Source organism: Oncorhynchus masou, chromosome 8 (assembly GCF_036934945.1).
Source record: "Oncorhynchus masou masou isolate Uvic2021 chromosome 8, UVic_Omas_1.1, whole genome shotgun sequence".
In the NCBI taxonomy this organism is placed as follows: domain Eukaryota; kingdom Metazoa; phylum Chordata; class Actinopteri; order Salmoniformes; family Salmonidae; genus Oncorhynchus; species Oncorhynchus masou.
This window is the reverse complement of record NC_088219.1, coordinates 38,064,716-38,081,859: the sequence shown is the minus strand read 5'-3', so window position 1 is coordinate 38,081,859 and position 17,144 is coordinate 38,064,716. Positions and strand designations below refer to the sequence as shown.

At 43.8% G+C, this 17,144-nt stretch overlaps 1 protein-coding gene and 1 pseudogene across 1 annotated transcript in view; both read right to left on the bottom strand.

The window, feature by feature from the left end:
- arsb (arylsulfatase B) overlaps positions 1–6,586 on the bottom strand; it is a 39,647-nt gene extending 33,061 nt beyond the window's left edge. Inside the window, exons 1-4 of the mRNA XM_064972379.1 lie at positions 6,092–6,586; positions 5,072–5,258; positions 4,427–4,617; positions 4,092–4,299 (exon numbers count right to left, since the gene is read on the bottom strand). Of these exons, the coding sequence (XP_064828451.1) occupies positions 4,092–4,299; positions 4,427–4,617; positions 5,072–5,258; positions 6,092–6,355 (850 nt within the window). The 5' untranslated portion in view covers positions 6,356–6,586. The remainder of the gene's footprint in view (positions 1–4,091; positions 4,300–4,426; positions 4,618–5,071; positions 5,259–6,091) is intronic.
- Positions 6,587–6,625: 39 nt separating this feature from the next.
- Positions 6,626–17,144, bottom strand: part of LOC135543814 (dimethylglycine dehydrogenase, mitochondrial-like) — a 53,768-nt pseudogene continuing 43,249 nt past the window's right edge.

The window sequence follows — 17,144 nt, the reverse complement described above, 5'->3', positions numbered from 1 at the left end:
CCCTCTCCACTGATTAGAGCAAGGCAGCCATTTTATAGAACATTTGATTTGATTCTGATTGCATATCACTGACAGAGGGTAAGAAAGAATCCCTCTCCACTGATTAGAGCAAGGCAGCCATTTTATAGAACATTTGATTTGATTCTGATTGCATATCACTGACAGAGGGTAAGAAAGAATCCCTCTCCACTGATTAGAGCAAGGCAGCCATTTTATTACTGATGACACGTGAGGGGAACAGATTATGGGTGTCATTGTCAAGTAACTGGAGAGCCAAACCAAAGCTACCTTTCAACTCCTCCTCATAAAAACACTGTTTGTTCTTTCCCTTTCCACTGACTGATGCACAAATGACACATCAATTCCAAGATGACACATTGAATTCACCATGAGAGTACAGAGTGTTTGATAAGCACTATGACTAGATCTAGTGAGTCTTTACATTTTTTTTTTTTTTTTTAAATTTTTACTAGGCAAGTCAGTTAAGAACAAATTCTTATTTTCAATGACGGCCTAGGAACAGTGGGTTAACTTCCTGTTCAGGGGCAGAACGACATATTTGTACCTTGTCAGCTCAGGGATTCGAACTTGCAACCTTTCGGTTACTAGTCCAACGCTCTAACCACAAGGCTACCCTGCCGCACAAGGCTTAACAGTGATGCCAAGTGGATTCATCCCATGAACAACACAGTGGTTAGACCTCCGAAGCACAACGCTCATAGAGGAACTCCCTCAAGGCAGAGAGACAGGAGGGAGATGAAACATGGCCACCGTCTCTTAGATTGAGGAACTTCCTGCAAGCTGCGAGTCATGGCGGGTTGTTCGACCAATGGCCACGGCTCTTGGGGTTAATGGAACTGATCCATACACAAAAGGTTGCAAATACATAAAAAGTTTTTTTTCAAATTAAACAAATTTGTCTCCCTCTTCCTGTGTCTTTTCATTTTGTCTATGCTTCTCAGACAGACAGACAGACAGTCATCCTCCCTAGAGGCTAGTCCAGTATAAACAAAATAGACCATTCACCCTGGGCTCTCCCTGCGCTCGAGAGAGGAGAGGGGGAGGAAAGCAGGGGAAGAAAAAGAGAGGAGCGCCATGTGAGTTCAGGAAGTAGTCTCTGCAGCTTCCAGGCTGTTCTCAAAAGAGAGCCCTCTCTTCACTAATTCATTTTCAAACGGTTTCTGCTCCTTCTCTATGCCAGCACTCTCCCTCTTTCCTTCTCTCTCCCCAACTCTTACTCACACACCCGCTCCTATCCTTTCTCTCTCACACCCTCTCCCTCTCTTTCCCGTTCTCTCTCACAGACTCGCTCCTATCCTTTCTCTCTCACACCCTCTCCCTCTCTTTCCCGTTCTCTCTCACAGACTCGCTCCTATCCTTTCTCTCTCACACCCTCTCCCTCTCTTTCCCGTTCTCTCTCACAGACCCGCTCCTATCCTTTCTCTCTCACACCCTCTCCCTCTCTTTCCCGTTCTCTCTCACAGACCCGCTCCTATCCTTTCTCTCTCACACCCTCTCCCTCTCTTTCCCGTTCTCTCTCACCCCTATCCCTCTCTTTCACCCCTCTCCCTTCTCTCTCACAGACCCGCTCCTATCCTTTCTCTCTCACACCCTCTCCCTCTCTTTCCCGTTCTCTCTCACAGACCCGCTCCTATCCTTTCTCTCTCACACCCTCTCCCTCTCTTTCCCGTTCTCTCTCACAGACCCGCTCCTATCCTTTCTCTCTCACACCCTCTCCCTCTCTTTCCCGTTCTCTCTCACAGACCCGCTCCTATCCTTTCTCTCTCACACCCTCTCCCCTCTCTCTCTCCCCACACCCTCTCCCTCTCTTTCCCTTCTCTCACAGACCCGCTCCTATCCTTTCTCTCTCACACCCTCTCCCTCTCTTTCCCGTTCTCTCTCACAGATCCTTTCTCGCTCCTATCCTTTTCTCTCTCACAGACCCTCTCCCTCTCTTTCTTTCCCGTTCTCTCTCACAGACCCGCTCCTATCCTTTTCCTCACACCCTTCTCTCTCACACCCTCTCCCTCTCTTTCCCCCGTTCTCTCTCACAGACCCGCTCCTATCCTTTCTCTCTCACACCCTCTCCCTCTCTTTCCCGTTCTCTCTCACAGACCCGCTCCTATCCTTTCTCTCACACCCTCTCCCTCTCTTTCCCGTTCTCTCTCACAGACTCGCTCCCATCCTTTCTTTCTCCCCAGCTCTCTCTTACAGTAAGACCCCAGTGCGCCAGTTAGCTAACAGAGAGTTTCATCGCTAAGGAATCTCTCTGAGTGCTCCTCCAAACGTTTCTAAACCGTGTGTTTATGTCTGAACAGGGCTGGGGTGAGACATACTGTGTAGGCCGTTAGTTAGCTCACACACTGTGACTCAGCAAGCAGTAAGCCTTGGTGGGGCATGAAATAGTAATGATTCATTCACAGTATATTCTCGACTAAAGAGCAAAACCATGAATATACAGGTTTTATCACCTCGACTCACAAACGTCATTCTCTACATGTAAAAGCTTTTCACAATCTTTGCCCAACAAGCAGAGTTTAACGGTAAGGGTTAAGATGCGAACTAGTGAAGCAGGCCACATACCTGAGCCCACCACAGACACAAACCTCTCCCCTGCCCCTTATAGCATAGTTCCTAACTTCTAATAAGCCTGTAAAGCCATTCTACTCCGAACAAAATAAAAAAAATCGTTATCCCCCCCCCTTCTCCACCTTCGAAGCGGCATCTGACTCGAAGCTTCAGACACAAGCCATTAACAGGCCCAGATTTAGAGGAATCCAACCAGCCTCTCTGCTGTATCACACACTTAAACAACACATAGAATCAATGGGTGACACAAGCATCTATTGTTATATGGATCCATCTTCCTATCAACCAAAACCCAGTGCTGGGAACAGTGGTATGTATTGACAAGTGCTCGTCCTACATAATGTTAAAGGGGGCCTCTACAATGGTAAATTAGGTCAATGTTGGTGGATTTCTGATTACACACCATTGCCTTTAACAGTAGGGCTCCACGGCACATCTTGACTTCCCCCTGCTCACACTTGTCTGCTGGGAGCCGCTCAACTCAGGACTGTTTCCTTTCCTAATGGCTCCCAGCTGCGTGATAAGGCTCCTCTACAGAGAGGAGATGAGGCTGACGGAACAAACCACAGTCAGATACAAGGACATGCTGACCTCTAGTGGTAACTCTGGAAATGACCGAAATTGTTCAGACTGTCAGCATGGTATGAGTTTAGGGTGTGAGTCACCTGAAGCGATGAAAATAATACCTGCTGATACTATGACACACCACAGATGATGGTGACAAGTCCGCTCTGGTTCAACTGTAGCTCGTTCAACTGGCTGTGTAGCGCATTGCAGAGAACAGAGTAAACATAGGCTTTATCCACTGTCACTTTAAAGCCAAACTTCCCAGTTACTCCTGTCCCTCCATGTGAACTGGCTCTGTGGCGCTGATGGAAAATTCTCTGTGTCCTGCCCGGAGACATTAAGAGTGATTACTCCGTCTTTAACTGCTCACAGAGTTGGGATCTGTTCACATCTGACACTTCATAAAAACCCAGTGTTCCACAACCAGATGTAAACTACAGAGTGGAGAGAGTCACACACACACACACACTCGCTACACAAGCATTTCGCTACACTCGCATTAACATCTGCTAACCATGTGTATGTGACAAATAAAATTTGATTTGACACACACACACACAAAGCAGAAGAAAACAGCCTAAAAGATAAGCGATACACACTGGGGGAAAACAACTACTGGCATTCAGGGGGAACGATTAACACTCACACCCCAGCAACACAACATGTTACTGTCCATGGGGAAAGAGAGAGGGCCAGAATAAGTGAGACGTCAGCAGACCTATAAACATTCATTCACAGGATATGAGCCAGATAATACAAATCATTCTAACTCCTCCAGGGTCCGGGATTAATCCTGCTTCCGCACCATAGGGTTTTCAAGGTCAGCACAAAGCACTGTTTGCTGTTGACTCAGGTGTGGGAAGGTTCAGGGACTACGCTCTATAAAATGTCTCTGTCTGAATTCAACAGTACACACACAAGCTCTTGTTATGTACCTGTAGAGAAGACCAGTACAGTGTTGTCCCAGAGGCCGGTCTCCTGCAGTGCCAGCGTAATGTTGCCCACAGCCTCGTCCATAGCGGACACCATACCAGCATACAGCCTGCGGTTCGGGTCCTTTATGAAACTGTAGGGGGCGACGTAGCGCTCTGGAACTTGTAGAGGGGCGTGGACCGCTTGAAGAGCCACGTAGAGGAAGAGGGGCTGCAACACAGGACAGGGCAGGAGAACACACACCGGCCATGAACATTATTCTAGTCTCGCTTCATTTTTCAAGGCTACACAGAAGAAGAAGGACAGAAAGAGTGTGTGGGCGTGTGTGTACCGTTACCTTTTTGGAGTTGTGTTTAGCGATGATGCTGGTAACCCGGTCAGTAAACAGCTGAGTGGAGTAGGTCCCTGTGTATCCCGTAGCAACCTCCTCCCCCTCTCTCAGGTCCAGGGCACAGCGGGTCACGTTCAGGAGAGGGACATGACTGCAGCGCTGGTGACTGAAGTAGTCCTCACTGCCTGTCAGATAGCCTGGTGGGGACGGAGTGACAGACACAGGGGGGAGAGAGGGACAGAAGTGGAACAGACAGGTTTAGTCCGATATCTGAAATACTGTAAGACAATAAATACCCTATATTGAGTACATGGTTCAATCTTGATGTACCTGAACTGTTCGCAGTGTTTTCAAGTGTGCAATGGTGTGAATCTGATGTTACACACAGACGTGTGGCGAGCCCTAGCCACATCCTGATGAAGACATAACCGATCATGAGATGTAAGTGAAGTGAAATGGAGGACGGCTCACACAGCCGTGTGCAAAAGTGAACGTAGGCACAAGAGTCATTTTCATCACTGATGACCAACCGGTGTTTCTAATTCCCAGTAGCATGCCTAAGAGAGGCAACATGGTCTGTCTGTGTGTGTGTGTGTGTGTGTGTGTGTGTGTGTGTGTGTGTGTGTGTGTGTGCGTGGGCTGACGACCTACCGAAATAGGAGTCGAACCCTCTGCGTGTTGGCAGGCAGTCTTTGCGGTACATGCCCAGGTGCCACTTTCCCACCATATGGGTGGCATAGCCTGTCTCTCTCATCAGCTGTGGCAGCAGCTTCTCATCCAGAGGAACACAGTAGGGCTGGCACGGCCAGATGATCTGGTGCTGCATGCCTGTGTGGATCTGACAATCAAAGCCACAGGCTTAGATAGACATCACATTATTGTGTCTGTTCTATTATGGCGTCTGCGAGAGCTTGGCAGTGCCATTGAGGCTGACTCCATTTTGAAGTAGTCCATTTGATTATTTTACTACTTCTAAGAGTTAGCAAACAAACTTGTAGTGTGTTGTTTGCAGTGGCTTAGGTAAAAATACTTAGGTAAAAATACTTTAAAGTACTACTTAAGTTGTTTTTTGGGGTAACATATACGTCACTACATTCCTAAAGAAAATAAATGTACTTTTTACTCCATACATTTTCCCTGAAACCCAAAAGTACTTGTTACATTTTGAACGCTTAGCACGACAGGAAAAGGTTCTAACAATAAACGTAGCATCAAGATGCTTTTGAGAAACTGGGACCTGTTGTTTACGAAGTGTGTGACGAATACTATTTTATTTTATTTGAATAGTTCAGCCTTTCCAACATAGTGTAGCCTACAAACAGTGGTGGAAAAAGTACCCAATTGTCATACTCGCGTAAAATAAAAGATACTTTAATATAAAATGTCTCAAGTAAGTGCGTTTTTATTTACGGACAGGCAGGGGCACACTCCAACACAGACATAATTTACAAACGACGCGTTTGTGTTTAGTGGGTCCACCAGAGATGTTCTCTTCATAAGTGCGTGAAATGGACCATTTTCCTGTTCTGTTAAACATTCCAAATGTAACGTGTAAGCCTACTTTTGGGTGTCAGGGAAAACGTATGGAGAATTTTTTTTTAGGAATGTTTTGGAGTAAAAGGTTTTTAGTGAAGTACTTTACACCACTGCCTACACACAGGGGTGTCTCACCTGATATCTTCCGGTCATAAATTGGTTCCTGGAAGGTGTACATAAAGGCTGAACGTAGTAATTCTCCAGCCGGACACCTTTAGCCGACAGTTTGTCCAGATTCGGCGTCTTGATCTCTGAACCGTGGTATCCAACATCGTTCCAGCCGAAGTCGTCAGCTAGAATGAATACTATGTGCGGCGGCTGTTTACCCTCTGAAAACAGGGGGCATGACAGCAAGATAATTGCAGTGGCAATCATACAACTCAATGTTACAGGAAACATTGTCCCCCTTCCTCAAATCGAAAACCCCGAAAGAAATTATACTATTCATGTAAACAAGGAAGTACTAGAGCAGTACAGATCTACAGTATCTGCAACGCCTGAAAGGCAGTCGAAAGCATGATTCAGAAAGGTAATGTAGTTTATTTAATTAAAAACAAAACAAATCACAAGATGTGTTTGATGAGGAAATGCACGCGCAATATTGTTTCGCTGTATTCCAGGTTGAATATTTTTAACTTCCTAGACAGTAACCAATCAGATGACTGCCGGTCACATGAGTGTCTTTATATGGGCATATGAGTCACACGCCTCAATGTATTGTCTAGCAAGCACACTAAAAAGGAAAGGTCCCTGGAGTATCAAATCAAAACTGTGGGGGAACCCCTATAAGTGAATAACCCTATTTTATTATTATTAATAATATGCATTACAATAACAAAAATAACATTTTTTGTTCTCAGTGTTTATTATGGTTTTAGTGCAAAGCAGATTTAAAAAAATCCAAATAGGAGGTAAACTCCCAGCAGAGCCCCAAGACCAATGGGTATATCCTCTGGCGTCCATAATGTAGAGGCCTATGGGATAGTCATTGACGAGGTATGGAAGGAGGATGGTACATGTGATCTGCATAACATACCAATTTACCTAATTTTGAACTCCTCCTTGTCTGTATACTTGCAGACACAAAAGTGAGCAGTTCAGTCATCTGCACCCAATACAGCCAGCCTTCAACATGTTCTTATCGCCTACATATTCTTACCTCTTTGTTGATCGATATCCATTGAATTGTGTCCATTTGCACAAATATGAAAATATGGATGGTATCATCACAAAACAATATCAATTTAGATCATATAAGGAACAACCTTACTTTAAATTGAGGAGATCTTTACATTTTTCAGTTAAGTACCTGCACCTGCTGTCCTATCAAATCCAAAAGGTTTCAGTTGGGCAGTTAGGTTCTTGCAAGAACCCTCACCAACAAAGGTTCCTCGATGAACCCCACCTCCTATGGGTTTCTTGGAAGAACCTTTTTGGGGGCCATGTTCAGTGCCAAGAACCCTAAGGTTCTTCAAAAAAAATTGAGGCTCTTAGAAGAACCCTTGTTGAACCCCACATTTTTAGAGTGTAGGACTTTCTGGGAATGGTCTGAGTGGGGAGGGGGAAACTGTGAGGTTTGGAACTCTGTTTCAAGGAATTTACCGCCTGGTGATGTCACCAAGCAGGCCAAAACTCCATCCCACCACAACAGGCAGAAAGACCTTTCAAAAAGCTCTTAAGCTTTCAAGTGACTTTCCCTTCGTGTCCATCTCCAGAGCCATGCTCCAGCAGGGTCGTTTGAGTGGACGGGATTTAGCATAAAGACACCTTTCCCAGAAGGCCAGCCCAAAGCGGCTCAGGGCTCAACAGTTGGGACTAGTTACCACAGACACAAAGTCGTAAACCCTGCCTATTTCTACAATTTATGTTCCTACATTTTTTTTATTTTAAACCTAACCTTAACCCTAACCTCAACCACACTGCTAACCTTATGCCTAGCCCTACTAACCTTAAATTTAGACCAAAATGCACATTTGTGTTTTCATTAATTTTTACAATATAGCCAATTTGGACTTTTTGCATGTGCTATCTAGTGGAAACCAAGGTTCAACCACCTTGTTTTCGTTCAAAGTGAAAAATCTGCTTTAAGGTTCAGGCTAGGGGCATTTCTATACAGACTTTTCACATTTTTGGGATAATTCCACGAAATGAGTCCCTATTGCTTGCCTTTGATATTGAAGTAGAAATTGTGCATCAATATTTAATTTAAAAGCCTGTTATATGAAATGAAGTGCCCTTTAACATGGACCACAGTCAATAAATCTATTTAAAAATAAATACACTACTGTTCAAATGTTGGGGTCACTTAGAAATGTCCTTGTTTTTGAAAGAAAAACACTTTTTTTGTCCATTTAAAATAACATCAAATTGATAAGAAATACAGTGTAGACATTGTCAATGTTGTAAATTACTATTGTAGCTGGAAACGGCAGATAAAAAAAAACGGAATATCTACAGAGGCCCATTATCAGCAACCATCACTCCTGTGTTTCAATGGCACGTTGTGTTAGCTAATCCAAGTTTATCATTTAAAAAGGCTAATTGTTCATTAGAAAATAATTTTGCAATTATGTTGGCACAGCTGAAAACTGTTGTCCTGATTAAAGAAGCAATAAAACTGGCCTTCTTTAGACTAGTTGAGTATCTGGAGCATCAGCATTTGTGAGTTCGATTACAGGCTCAAAATGGCCAGAAACAAAGAACTTTCTTCTGAAACTCGTTAGTCTATTGTTGTTCTGAGAAATGAATGCTATTCCATGCGAGAAATTTCCAAGAACCTGAAGATCTCATACAAAGCTGTGTGCTGCTCCCTTCACAGAACAGCGCAAACTGGCGCTAACCAGAATGGAAAGAGGAGTGGGAGGCCCCGGTGTACAACTGATTGCAAAAGGGTTTTCTAATGATCAATTAGCCTTTTTAAAATGATAAACTTGGATTAGCTAACACAACGTGCCATTGGAACACAGGAGTGATGGTTGCTGATAATGGGCCTCTGTACGCCTACAGTATGTAGATATTCCATTCAAAATCAGTCGTTTCCAGCTACAATAGTAATTTACAACATTAAGAATGTCGACATTGTATTTCACAATAAAAAAATAACTAAAAATAATAATAATTCTGCAGCATCGATAGTCCCCAAAAACACAATGGCCTCCATCAAGATGAAGAAGTTGGGAACCAACAAGACTCTTCCTAGAGCTGGCTGCCAGCCAAACTGATCAATCGGGGGAGAAGGGCCTTGGTCAGGAATGTGACCAAGAAGCCGATGGTCACTCTGACAGAGCTCCAGAGTTCCTCTGTGGAGATGGGAGAACCTTCCAGAAGGACAACCATCTCTGCAGCACTCTACCAATCAGGGATTTATGGTAGAGTGGCCAGATGGAAGCCACGCCTCAGTAAATGGCACGACAGCCCGCTTGGAGTTTGCCAAAAGGTACCTAAAGGACTCTCCTGAATGCCAAGCGTCACGTCTGGAGGAAACCTGGCACCATCCCTACGGTAAAGCATGGTGGTGGCAGCATCACAGTGGGGATGTTTTTCAGTGGTAGGGACTGGGAGACTAGTCAATATGGAGGGAAAGATGAACAGAGCAAAGTACAGAGAGATCCTTGATGAAAACCTGCTCCAGCGTATTTAGGACCTCAGACTGGGGTGAAGGTTCACCTTCCAACGGGACAACGACCCTAAGCACACAGCCAAGTCAACACAGGAGTGGCTTTGGGACAAGTCTCTGAATGTCCTTGAGTGGCCCAGCCAGAGCCTGGACTTAAACCCAATCGACTCATTGAAGTAGAAATGTTCATCCAAATGGAGGTTAGTGATCGCTGCTCTGACGTCCAGAAGCTGTTTTCAGGTCATAGGAAATGATGGCGGAAACATTGTGTACAAAAACATTAAGACTGGCGTAAAATATATATTTAAAAAAAACACTAAATAGGAGAATTGGTCTGGAGCCCTTAAGACAGCAGCTATCCACTGCAGCGCCATCGTTTTTAAACTCGTTCCACCAGAGGTATGGCTACCTCTTGGGCACTGTTCTAAGATATCTCCTAACAGGAGATTTGCGTTATGGCATGTTAGGCCACCCCTCATACGCTTAAAAGGTATTTACTGGTTGGTGCTCAGTCTCGGCGCCTCTGAGGAGTGATGTTATTGGGACTAACCTGGCTATGGAGAGCATTTCTGCAATACAGGTGTTGGCCATATCCTAATGTGAGACATTGGAACAAGCATTTGGAATAGAACTCAGGGTTACACCTCGTTTCCCTGCTTGAGAATGACCAGTGGGCCAGTCGCTGTGGGATTGGCTCTTCAAGCCCAGTGATCCGCCAAGCGGATCCCACTGTGAGTCGTCTCACTCGTAGTATCACAGAACCGGAGTTACGCAAGTAACTCTGAGTTATGTTATAGTGGAGAGACACTTGTAATACTCAGCCAAGTGAATGTAACCAGTGTGCTTGATGTTGCTCCATACAGCGAGAGGGATGAATTATAGTGTGTGAAATATGCCGAATCATTATAAAACGAATGACAGCACCAAGACCAAGCTTACCATTGGCTTTAATTAACCAAAGTTCAAATGTACAGACAATTTGACAAAATAATGTAAACACATTTAGCACAATTTATTTTACATAGTGTTCTTAAAATACTGTTCCTTTTGGTTATCACTGCCCGTTAGCTAGTTCGCTTGTCCTACCTTGTGCTCAGGTTATTACGTCTGCAATATGCCCACCTTGCTTTTACGACTGAGGTTTGTACAAAGCATTATCAAAGTTCATTGTCTCTTCTATATAATGTACAAAACGACTACAGTAGACAGAATCTATTTGTCCGGTTATGGTTGGGATAGGACAGCTGCACTAACACTTCTAAGTCTACTAACCCCATAAGCATTAATACCAGTAATTTAAAAAAGCCATTTAATTCCTTCACATAAAAACAACTTATAACACCACAATACTGAGAGATTAAAATGCCACCTATCAGTAATGATTGCCTCTGTTGCTAAGCAGTTATGGGTTGAATGGTTTCAAGACTCCAACCAAACAATTCGTCCATGCTAGTATGGACATTGGAAATTGGAACCTAGAGTTGAGCTCTTATGCACATTCTGGGTTACTTTAGTTGTTCCTGCTTCTTCCTAACCAGGTGACCAAATAGGAAAGGGGAAGTAATTTATAATGTATTTTTTACATCACTGTCAAAGTCTCCATCTCAAATGATACCATATTCCCTGTATAGTGTGCACTACTTTGGGCCACACAGGGTATAGGGTGTCATTTGAGTATTGTTCATCACCTGTCAGTCTTTTTCATCATAAGTCACCATAATCACAACAGTAACACTGTCAACCAGCATAGTTCACATCACATTGTGAGTGGTTGGTGTCAGTTCTTCTGTTTGGAGATTCTAAACGGACCTGGGTCGCAATTAGCACCAGAAGGTAGCTAAATAAAGCACACCTTTTCTGTAAATACTTGAAAAAACAAAAGATCCTATCTGGATCCAGGTCTGGATACTCTGGTTCTAAGCTGGGTATGCTTAGAACCCCCCCCCCCGTGTAGGCCTTAATCTTAACCTTCTTCTGCAGCCGGTTCTTGGTGGGTTAAGTGAGGACCAGTGGCTCCTAGACTACCATGGCAGGGTATGTCCTCCCCAACATCGTCACCTCCACCCTCTGCCCCACAGGACACAGCTCCACTGGCAGATAGGCAAATGCCAGACTCCTCTGGGTGGTGTAGCTGTAGGTCCCTGTAGTAGATGTAGTGTTGCCAACCACCTAGGAGAGAGAACAGGGCAATAAGCTATATGCTTTTCTATAGGATGGTTGCAGGTACTGTAGGAAAATGCTGTGTGGTGTAGAGTTTAGAAACAATTATTAAAGTGTCACTCCACAATGATACAATTATTGACAATACATATTACGCATTAAAAAAAAACACATTGTGGAACATCTATAATGCATTACATAATCTACATTGTTGGTAACACTGTTGGTGTAAGTGAAAGCCTCTGTTGTGTTGCCTCTTTACCGCCGGGCGCACACACAGCTCTCCTTGCCGTTGAGACAGCTTCCTCTTCAGACCTTTAGCTTTGATCTCCTGCAGTGCTGTCTTACCGATGAATTCTGCAGGCTGGAGACAGGGAGAGTGATGTATGTGTGTGTACTGTATTTAAACATAGCATTTATTAAAGAATACAGGTGTGTAGGAGAATTAGGATACTGGCTACATGGCCACAACATCTAAACATAACCCACCTGGTTTGAATATGAACACCTCTACTTGAACCCACAGACAGTGGCTGACTGGTGAGAGAGCAGTAGCTAGTAACAATGTCTACCTTGTTGAGATTGATGAAGTAGTCCAGACCAGCTTCCAGAGGGTTGGTGTCAAAGTTCATCTGATAAAAAACAACAACCTGTCAATCCATACCGCGTGAGAGTGTGTGTGTGTGTGTGTGTACCTCTGCACCCCAGCCTTCAAAGCCCTTCTCCAGTCGTAGTGATGACATGGCGTAGGTACCAAATTTGTCGATGCCCTCATCCTGTCCTGCTTCCATGATAGCATGGTACACCGCTGCCATGTCCTTTGGGGGTAGATACAGCTCCCAGCCCAACTCGCCTGAAACACACGCAGTCAGTTACGCTGTACATGCTACACATGTACTCTTAAACAGTTGTAAGCTAACACACACACACACCTGTGTAGGAGATCCTGGTAGCTCTGAGGTTGATGCCAGCCAGTTGAAGGGGTTTGCAGTCGAGTAACTTGAGGCCTGCATTGTTCATTAAAAAAAAAATAGCAACATTTAATTTGACCTTTTATGTAACTAAGCAAGTCAGTTCAGAACAAATTCTTACTTACAAAGACAGACTACCCCAGCCAACTCTGGGCCAATTGTGCACCTCCCTATGGGACTCCCAATCACGGCTGGATGTGATACAGCCTAGATTTGAACCAGTGACGCCTCTTGCACTGAGTTGCAGTGCCTTAGACCACTGCGCCACTCGGGAGCCGCTCATGTCCTCCTGAGTGGCTTTCTCTAGAACGTCTTTGGTCCAGCCACAGCCAAACCCCAATGTCCTCTCTGTCACATTACGTTATCCCTCCTTCTGTCTCCTATCCACCTGGGGTTAGAGAGGGATCCATAGGGTTATAAGGTTAAACTTACAATTTCAAGGAATGCAGAATGTCGATTCAATTAATCCACCAATCAAAGTCTCCAGTAAGGACTTGATCAGTTGAATCCGGTGTTCTACTGCAGGGCTGGAGCAAAACCATTGACCCACAGGGCCCTTGGTGGAGAAGATTGGCCACCTCTGCCTGCCCTGCCGTAAGGCTGCAGTGCAGATTTCCTGACTGTCAGTGTTCTCCTGATACCACTAGGGGGCGAAATACAATACTAAGCTGTCTCGGGGTGTGTGAGGGAGCTGAATGAATAGGAGATGAATTTGTTTTTAATGTGCTGTTCCCTAATGGAGCAGAGAGAGGGGGCGTTACATTAACAGCTGCTGTAAGGAGTTGGAGTACAGAGTTATACTAGCAGTGTTTTCTATGACAGGGCATTAGCGAACAGTCTGGTATGTCTGAAACTCTGCCTGGAGAGAACAGACAGACACTTGGGGGTTAGTTACTTGGTTTATTTCAAATGTACCGACTGAAAGTATTAACTGAGACAGCGGTTAGTTACTTCATATATTTAACAATTATATTTGAATAAGTAAGTTGACTGAAAGTGAAAATACATTCACAGTAATAACTTCAGAGGAGGTGCAGGGGAGAGGAGATGCTTACGGACGAGTGTTTCTTGATAAACTTAACTGTTATAATAAAACAGTCATACAAGGATGGCTCTAGAAAGAAGACTGACTATTCACTGCAAATACGTACATAATGTTATGTCACTGGGCCCTTACACGGAAGGTTTCATAGTTTTCATCTGGAAAAACTGTATTAATATACCATGGGCATCATTTCAAATAGAAATCCCACAGATGGTGCTAAATTCTCAGAGCCATTTAAAAGCTTAGTCAGCCACTGGTAGATGGCCAACTGAAAGCTAACCGTGAGTTGGATTGGCAAACTAGATCCTAACCCGGAGTTTGAACGTGTCAATTTGGAACCTAACCCTGAGTTTGATCTCTCAATCGCCTCCAGCTCTTAAAACAAGAGGGGTTTCAGACCAACACATGATAATGACTTGGGACTGATATTATCAGACTGTATAGAGTATTGAACAGTAAGTACAGAGCAGTATTTTCCCAAAACATCACATGTGAATAAAAAGTGGAAGCTGTCCAGCCTTTCCCCACCCTCAATCCCAAAAGGAAAGAATACCAAGTCCTCAAACAGTCTAACATACACACAGGAACACACAGCTGCACTGGGACAAAACACACACAACATTGCTACAATGTGTGAAGCGTGTAGTGTCTTCACACTCAAGGATGCAGAGTTCCAGGCACAAAGGAGATAGTGATGTGCCAGACAGACAGCTTAGGAATTAAAAATTCCTAAAGCCACACTATGCTTTCCATATGTGTACACACCATAAAACACGCCATAAAACACATGAACCTGAACTTCCTTCACTACTGTCCACTGGCATGATGGTCCAGTAGTAGTGTAACATGATGGTCCAGTAGTAGTGTAACATGATGGTCCAGTAGTAGAGTAACATGATGGTCCAGTAGTAGTGTAACATGATGGTCCAGTAGTAGTGTAACATGATGGTCCAGTAGTAGTAGTAGTGTAACATGGTGGTCCAGTAGTAGTAGTGTAACATGATGGTCCAGTAGTAGTAGTGTAACATGATGGTCCAGTAGTAGTAGTAGTAGTGTAACATGATGGTCCAGTAGTAGTAGTAGTGTAACATGATGGTCCAGTAGTAGTGTAACATGATGGTCCAGTAGTAGCAGTAGTAGTGTAACATGATGGTCCAGTAGTAGTAGTAGTAGAGTAACATGATGGTCCAGTAGTAGTAGTAGAGTAACATGATGGTCCAGTAGTAGTGTAACATGATGGTCCAGTAGTAGTGTAACATGATGGTCCAGTAGTAGCAGTAGTAGTGTAACATGATGGTCCAGTAGTAGTAGTAGTGTAACATGATGGTCCAGTAGTAGTAGTAGTGTAACATGATGGTCCAGTAGTAGTAGTAGTAGAGTAACATGATGGTCCAGTAGTAGTGTAACATGATGGTCCAGTAGTAGTAGTAGTGTAACATGATGGTCCAGTAGTAGTGTAACATGATGGTCCAGTAGTAGCAGTAGTAGTGTAACATGATGGTCCAGTAGCAGCAGTAGTAGTGTAACATGATGGTCCAGTAGTTGTGTAACATGATGGTCCAGTAGTAGCAGTAGTAGTGTAACATGGTGGTCCAGTAGTAGTAGTAGTGTAACATGATGGTCCAGTAGTAGTAGTAGTAGTGTAACATGATGGTCCAGTAGTAGTAGTAGTAGTGTAACATGATGGTCCAGTAGAAGCAGTAGTAGTGTAACATGATGGTCCAGTAGTAGCAGTAGTAGAGTAACATGATGGTCCAGTAGTAGTAGTGTAACATGATGGTCCAGTAGTAGCAGTAGGAGTGTAACATGATGGTCCAGTAGTAGAGTAACATGGTGGTCCAGTAGTAGCAGTAGTAGAGTAACATGATGGTCCAGTAGTAGCAGTAGTAGAGTAACATGATGGTCCAATAGCAGCAGTAGTAGTGTAACATGATGGTCCAGTAGTAGTGTAACATGATGGTCCAGTAGTAGCAGTAGTAGTGTAACATGATGGTCCAGGAGTAGTAGTAGTAGTGTAACATGATGTTCCAGTAGTAGTAGTGTAACATGATGGTCCAGTAGTAGTGGTGTAACATGATGGTCCAGTAGTAGTGTAACATGATGGTCCAGTAGTAGTAGTGTAACATGATAGTCCAGTAGTAGTTTAACATGATGGTCCAGTAGTAGCAGTAGTGTAACATGATGGTCCAGTAGTAGTAGTGTAACATGATGGTCCAGTAGTAGCATAACATGATGGTCCAGTAGTATAGTAACATGATGGTCCAGTAGTAGTGTATTTTATTTACCTTTATTTTACTAGGCAAGTCATTTAAGAACAAATTCTAATTTTCAATGACGGCAGTAGGAACAGTGGGTTAACTGCGTGTTCAGGGGCAGAGTAGACAGATTTTGTAACCTTGTCAGCTCGGGAGTTTGAACTTGCAACCTTTTGGGTACCAGTCCAATGCTCTAACCATGATGGCTACACAGTAGTAGTGTAACATGAAGGTCTAGGAGTAGTAGTAGTAGTGTAACATGATGGTCCAGTAGTAGTGTAACATCATGATGGTCCAGTAGTAGTGGTGTAACATGATGGTCCAGTAGTAGTGTAACATGATGGTCCAGTAGTAGTAGTGTAACATGATTGTCCAATGGTAACAGTAGTAGAGTAACATGATGGTCCAGTAGTAGCAGTAGTAGTGTAACATGATGGTCCAGGAGTAGTAGTAGTAGTAGTGGTGTAACATGATGGTCCAGTAGTAGTAGTAGTAGTGTAACATGATTGTCCAATGGTAACAGTAGTAGAGTAACATGATGGTCCAGTAGTAGCAGTAGTAGTGTAACGTGATTGTCCAGGAGTAGTAGCAGTAGTAGAGTAACATGATGGTCCAGTAGTAGCAGTAGTAGTGTAACATGATGGTCCAGTAGTAGCAGTAGTAGTGTAACATGATGGTCCATTAGTAGTGTAACATGATGGTCCAGTAGTAGTAGTAGTAGAGTAACATGATGGTCCAGTAGTAGTAGTAGTGTAACATGATGGTCCAGTAGTAGTGTAACATGATGGTCCAGCAGTAGTGTAACATGATGGTCCAGTAGTAGTGTAACATGATGGTCCAGTAGTAGTGTAACATGATGGTCCAGTAGTAGTAGTAGTAGTAGAGTAACATGATGGTCCAGTAGTAGTAGTAGTAGAGTAACATGGTGGTCCAGTAGTAGTAGTAGTAGAGTAACATGATGGTCCAGTAGTAGTGTAACATGATGGTCCAGTAGTAGTGTAACATGATGGTCCAGTAGTAGTGTAACATGATGGTCCAGTAGTAGTAGTAGTAGAGTAGCATGATGGTCCAGTAGTAGCAGTAGTAGTGTAACATGATGGTCCAGTAGTAGTGTAACATGATGGTCCAGTAGTAGTAGTAG